This window comes from Chiloscyllium plagiosum, chromosome 45, assembly GCF_004010195.1.
Source record: "Chiloscyllium plagiosum isolate BGI_BamShark_2017 chromosome 45, ASM401019v2, whole genome shotgun sequence".
Taxonomy (NCBI): Eukaryota; Metazoa; Chordata; class Chondrichthyes; order Orectolobiformes; family Hemiscylliidae; genus Chiloscyllium; species Chiloscyllium plagiosum.
The window spans coordinates 5,673,347-5,680,217 of NC_057754.1; the positions used below are offsets into that span (position 1 = coordinate 5,673,347).

The 6,871-nt window shown below is 51.4% G+C and overlaps 1 protein-coding gene across 1 annotated transcript in view; it reads right to left on the reverse strand.

The window, feature by feature from the left end:
- Positions 1 to 6,619, reverse strand: part of LOC122544036 (N-terminal kinase-like protein) — a gene marked incomplete at its 5' end in the record, with an annotated part of 29,263 nt that extends 22,644 nt beyond the window's left edge. Inside the window, one exon of the mRNA XM_043683049.1 lies at positions 6,614 to 6,619. Within this exon, the coding sequence (XP_043538984.1) occupies positions 6,614 to 6,619 (6 nt within the window). The remainder of the gene's footprint in view (positions 1 to 6,613) is intronic.
- Between the last annotated feature and the right edge of the window lie 252 nt (positions 6,620 to 6,871).

Below are 6,871 nucleotides of genomic sequence, written 5' to 3' on the forward strand. Positions count from 1 at the left end.
TCTCCCCCTCTTCCTCTTCCCCTCTCCCCTCCCCCTCTCCCCCTCTCCTCTCTCCATCTCTCTATCTCTCTATCCTGTCCATGGATGCTCTGGGACCCGCTGAGTTTCTTCAGCGATTTCTGTTCGTGTCATTGGGCCAGCAGTTGGCAAACAGAATATAATGTGGGAAATGGTTGTATGGTTTGGAAGGACAAAGTGATTTTAAAATGGACAAAAAGCTGCAACACAAAGGGACCTGGCTGTGGGGGGGGAGGGGACTTGTACACGAAACACAGCAAGCTCACGCGCAGGGGCAGCAGGGAATCGGGAAGGGTAATGGAATGTAGGCCCTTATTTCAAGGGGGTTGGAGGGGAAGAGTGGGGAAGTCTTGCAGCAACTAGACAAGGTGCTGGTGAGACCACCATCTAGAGCACTGGGCCCTCTTCTTTAAGGAGAGAACTCATTTCACTGGAGGCCATTCAGAGACGGTTCGTTAGGATGGTCCCCGATACGGAGGGACTGTCTCATGAGCAAAGGCTAAACCGGGGTTGGCACTCTGGGGTTTAGAAGGATGGGAGGTCATCTCTCATTGAGGGGCTTGACAGGGTCAATGCTGAGAGGGTGTTTCCCCCCTCATGGGGAGAGTCTGGGACCAGAGGGTGCAGTCTCAGAATAAAGGGGGGGGTGCAATTTCAGACTGAGATAGACAGATGCTTGATCAACCGGGACGTCAAGGGTTATGGGGAAAGGGCAGCAAAGTGAGGAATTTCGGATCAGCCATCGGATGGCTGGAAGGGCCGAACGGCCTGGTCCTGTTCCTATTTCTTACGGCCTTATTGTCTCAGGCAGCTCACCCCCGCTTTCTCCAGACCCAATCAGGGCGGGGGCCGCAAACACCCACATCCCCGTGAGCGAATAAACAAAAGGGAAAAAAATAAAGAAAGCCCCCAAAGTATTTTGTAAACGCTCACCACTGGCTGCAAGGAACGTTTAGGGACAAAAGGGCGCTACAGAAATGCAAGTCCTCTGCTGCTGGCCAGTACCACGTCAAACCACAGGGTGGCAGCAGAGGCGTAGTTAGACTGTCCCCCTGCAACAGTTCAACCCAAGTTGTACGCAGGGAAACAGACCCTTCGGTCCACCTTGTCCATGCTGACCACGTGTCCCCAAACTAAACTAGTCCCAGCTGCCTGCGTATGGCCCATATCCCTCTAAACCTTTCCTATCCATGCATCCATCCAAATGCCCTTTAAACGTTGTAACTGTACCCGCCTCTACCATAGTCTGGCAGCTAATCCGCAACAGAGACACCCCGAGGGGAATACTTGGCAGGGACAGTTATGAGGACCGCTTAGCTATCACCCTGGGAATTATAAAGGCCAAATAAGAGCCAGGTTACATGAGAGAGGAGAGACGCTGAGGGCGGGGTGACCTAACGTATGTCTTTGGAGTTATGAAGGGGTTTGATATGTTAGACACGGAGAGGATGTTCACGCCTGTGGGTGACACGAAAATTCAGGGCCAGGAGTTAATAAACCCAGTCATTAATTCAGGAGAGTTCGGGGCCTGAGAGAATGCAGAATTGGCTATCACAGCCATTACCACACCCTCCTTCCCATTACCCAAGTCTTTACCTGCACACCAAGGCATACCAACTGTTTCTCAAAATACTTTTTTAAATGTTGGGAGGGTTAATAGAACCCTGCAGTGTGGAAGTGCATTCAGCCCATCAAATCCACACTGGCCCTCCAAAGAGTATCCCACCCAGAGTCACCCCATTCCCATTAATCATCGCTAGCCCACCTCAACGACACATCCCTGGGCACTATGGGACAATTTAGCACGGCCAATCCACCCTAACCTGCACATCCCTGGGCACTATGGGACAATTTAGCACGGCCAATCCACCCTAACCTGCACACCTTCGGACTGTGGGAGGAAACCGGATCACCCAGGGGAAACCCCACACAGACACGGGGGGAGAATGTGCAAACACCACACTGACAGTCGGCCGAGGGTGGGATCGAACCCGTGACCCTAGCGTTGTAAGGCAGTAGTGCCAACCACTGAGCCACCGTGCCGAGCATGGCCGAGTTGGGCTGAAGGGTCCGTCTGCGTGCTGCACAACCCGATGATCTGTCTGGGTGACCGTGTTCCTGCCCGCCTTACCCAGCACCTGGAGTATGAGGTGATCCATGAGCCTTGTGGCAGTGGCACATTGCACCCACCGTGCCTTTTTAAAATCTCTCTCCTCTCACTTTAAAAATGTGCCCTCTCGTCTTAAAATCCCCCATATTTGGGAATAGACACTCATCATTAACTCTACCTATACCTCTCATTATTTTATAAACGTCTGTCGGATCACCTCTCAACCTCCTACACTCCAGCGAAAAAAGTCCCGGCCTATCCAGCCCCTCCTTATAACCCAAACTCTCCATTCCCGGCAACATCCTGGTAAATCTCTTCTGACCCCCTCTCCAGCTTCATAATATCCTTCCTGTAACAGGGCACAGTAATCCAGACGAGGCCTCACCAATGTCCTCTACAACCCCACCATGACGTCCCAACTCCAGTACCAGTTGAACTCTGGTTGCCCTCAGTTGATTGCAGTTAATGATGTGGAGGAGACGGTGTTGGGACTGGGGTGGACAAGGTCAGAAATCACATGACACCAGGTTATAGTCCGACCGGTGTATTTGAAATCACAAGCTTTCAGAGCGCTGCCCCTTCATCGGAAGGAGTGAGAGAGAAGCACACACTCACAGAGTTTGTAGGCAGGGAGATTGAATCATACACAGGTGGTGTGAGGGGTGCGTCGACAGGCTGAATAACAAGTCTCTGCAGGTGATCGAGAGCGTCGGATGGTGTGAGGAAAGTGTAAAGAGAGATAATTACAAAAACCGATTCAAGCTAAGACGGTGCTGGAGAGAAACCAAACGGCTGGAATGGGCGTGAAAGGTGTAAGAGTAGCACACCTAGAGTCTCGCCAAAGTGACGAATAGTCCAAAACCGTACAAACTAATTAAGGCCAAGAGGTCATAGCAAGTTACCGAGGTGATGGTGCAAAAACAGGAGGGTAAGGAAGATCTTACAGACACATAACAGTGTGGTATGGAACATGGCTATCGGTTTCTGCTTGGCGACTGTGCGTGGTGTATTCCGAAGGCCGCCTTGGAGGATGCTTACCAGAATCTCCCGGACCCTGGAGGTGTTCCCCGGGCTGGGAGGGAACATCCCTGCCTGGTGGTTGTTGTGCTGTGTCCGTTCATCCATCCGCTGCCGTAGCGCCTGTTGGGTCTCGCCAATATAGCGTGCCTCAGGGCATCCCTGCTTTCAAATTGAACACGATTAAACACGAATGCCACTCATTGATCCCACTTCAGTTTCAATGGTTCCCGTGGAGATCACAATTGAACTCTATGTGACCTCTGCGGATGACCATTAAACTCTAACTGCCCTCCGTTAATCACAATTAAACTCTAATTGCCCTCCTTTGGTCACAATTAAACTCTAATTACCCTCCATTAATCACAATTAAACTCTCGTTGCCCTTCATTAATCACAATTAAACTCTAACTGCCCTCCGTTAATCACAATTAAACTCTAATTGCCCTCCTTTGATCACAATTAAACTCTAACTGCCCTCCATTAATCACAATTAAACTCTAATTGCCCTCCATTAATCACAATTAAACTCTAACTGCCCTCCGTTAATCACAATTAAAGTCTAATTGTCCTCCTTTGATCACAATTAAACTCTCGTTGCCCTCCTTTGGTCAGTATTTAAGTTTAGTTGCCCTCTGTCAACCCAATTGCACTCTAATTGCCATCTCCCCCCACCCAGTTGATTACGTTATGACACAGTGATGATCCTTTCTCTTAATTAAACCAAACGCCCAGAAACGCTCATCTCGCCCCGTAATCTGTTAAAGTGAGTGACAGAGAACTCCCGAATCCTACTATATAAAAAAAACCCAATTTATTCTTCAACTTTCAAAGTGAACATTAAATAACAACCATTTACAACTCTAAGCCTCCTTACTCCGACCTGCTCGTTATCTGCCTCCAACTCTGTAACAATCTACTGTTTCCAATAACACTCCGTATTAAAATTACAGCAACTTTATTTCCAAACCAGACAGTGGTTATTGTCTCTAGTGTCTTCCTATGGCTGTAGATCTCCCTGGGTTGTCTTCTGTCTTTTGCTACAGAGATGTTTCTCATGCAAATGGTCCCTTCGATAGAGAGTGTTTTGCAGTGACTCTGGTGATGGCAGTTGGTCGCTCTCTCTCTCTCTCTCTCTGTGGCTAACTCTCAGACTGCTGGTTTCTTTATATCCCAAACATATCATCGGTTCAATGTTGGCAAAACAGCAAAATTCAAATTCGATTGGGTTTTACTATCCCAGGGCATAACTTAAGCTGCTTGGTCAAATTCGAACCGTTGTGAAAACATAGCAATCAAAAGTCATATTTTTGTTTCACAGCCAGATTTCAAGTTTCTCGTTCACTCTGAGACTGCTAGTCAGTCACATGGCAGGCGCCGACAAGCCCCGAGTGCAAAGCAGCTTTCACTCTCTCTTAAAGGAACAGTACACACCTTCAACTTCATAACAACCACAATCAAACTCTAATCGCCATCAGTTGTTAGAAGTAGGGCAGACGGTGGTTATAACATGACTGAATGACAAGACGGGCAGAAAGGATCCCTTGGGTTGAGAAAGTGAGTCCACCGGGGATTGGGACTGTCACTTTAAGGGATTCAAAGTACCACCCTTTCCAAGGCCCTAATAAAAACTAAAAGCCAAAACCACAAAGAACTAATTAGCACCGGCGCGGCATTTAACTGGCAATTAGGGCTGAGTGCTCCAATCGTATCAATAGATCTGTACTGGAGAACACTTACTGAGATACTTGCATTTCTGAGCTGATGTGAAGGAGTTGATTCATCAATCAATCTCAGACTCGGAATGTGCAATGATACCCAAGGTCACAGCAAGACACGCTTGTGTCTTAAGAGCTCTCAGTTTTATAGTCTGTGTCCTCTCCTCTGGTGTTGGTTATCTCACACTGGACAGAATGTTTCTCACAAGGATCACCTACAGAGTAAAGCTCCCTCCACACCGTCCCCCATCAAACACTCCCCAGGACAGGGACAGCACGGGGTTAGATACAGAGTAAAGCTCCCTCTACACTGTCCCTCATCAAACACTCCCTGGACAGGGACAGCACGGAGTTAGATACAGAGTAAAGCTCTCTCCACACCGTCCCCCATCAAACACTCCCCAGGACAGGAACAGCACAGGGTTAGGTACAGAGTAAAGCTCCCTCTACACCATCCCCCATCAAACACTCCCCAGGACAGGAACAGCACAGGGTTAGATACAGAGTAAAGCTCCCTCTACACTGTCCCCCATCAAACACTCCCAGGACGGGGACAGAACGATTCTTTCGACCGAGCAGCGGAGTTTAAAGACAGGGCAGAGCGGGGGTTAATCTTTTGAGCCGCTGGTTGGGATGGGGGTGGGCGGGGTGGGGGTGCTGCTGTGTGAAAGTCCTTGTGCCCTGCGAGGCCGGTGGCGACCAGGACCCGGGGAGGCAGCATCCCACCCACTCCCCCGGCCCGTGCCTCCTGAATCCCAAAGTGGGAAAATTCAGTCTCCTCCCTCCCCAACCACCACACACCCGCTCGCCCGTCGCACAAAACCCCTGGGGGGGGTGGGGGGTGGCGTGGGGAAGCCTCATGGTCAGGCCGAGGGGCTCGGTGAGCGGGCGGCGTCTCAGCGCAGGGCCTGAGAAACCTGCCCTCCCCCCCTACTGCTCCGGCAGGCCTTCGAGAAAATCAAAACGTCGCTCCGTTTACGGAGGGCTGCACTCATTCTGCTCACGGCGCGAAAGGGTGGGCCTCGATAAACGCGGGGTGCTTGCTTTCGGATCGTGAGAGGCGGAGGACGCAACAGCGGATTGGAATCTCGGTGAAAATTAAACAAAACAAAATGGCTACCTTGGCAGTTTCCAGGCCCGCTCGCTGTTTTCCTTCACGCTCTCCTTCCTGAAGTCATTATTCTCAACGTTACTCTGAGGGGCCTGTGGGCTGGGGAGCAGTCCGGAGATGAACCTCCCCACAGTCTCCAACTTTGTCTCCTTCGTGGGATGTGGACGTCTCTGGATGTGCCCAGCATTTATTCTCCCCCCCCCCCCACCCCCACCTTGAGAAGGTGAGGGTGAGCCGCCATCTTGAACCGCTGCAGTCCGTGTGTGCTGTGGGTTAGGCCCACAATGCCCTGGGGGAGGGAGTTCCAGGATTCAGACCCAAAGAACGACCGATATATTCCCAAGTCGGGATGGGGAGTGGTGGGAACTTGCAGAGGGGGGTGGTGTTCCCCATGTACCTGCTGCCCCTTGTCCTTCTAAGATGGTGGTGGGTTTGGAAGGTGCTGCCTGAGGAGCCTCGGGGAGTTGCTGCAGTGTGTCTTGTAGATGGTACACACTGCTGCTACTGAGGGGAGGGGTGGAGGGAGGGGGTGTGGGGCCAATCGAGCGGGGGGGGCTTTGTCCCTGGATGGGGTTGAGCTTCTCGAGTGTTGTTGGAGCTGCCCCCCCATCCAGGGACAAGTGGGGAGTGTTCCCTCACCCTCCTGACCTGTGCCTTGTCGATGGTGGGACAGGCTTTGGGGGGAGTCAGGAAGGTGAGTTACTCGCTGCGGGATTCCCAGCCTCTGACCCGCTCTCGTAGCCGTTGTATTGACGAGGCTAGTCCGATTGAAATTCTGCTCCGTCGCACTCCTGACCCGTGCCTGGCTGATGCTGAAACACCCCTTAGAGAGCGGCCCCTGGCAACGCGCATTTGAGTGGCGCCGTCAGCGTCCCCTTCGCTGACGACTCCCGGCAG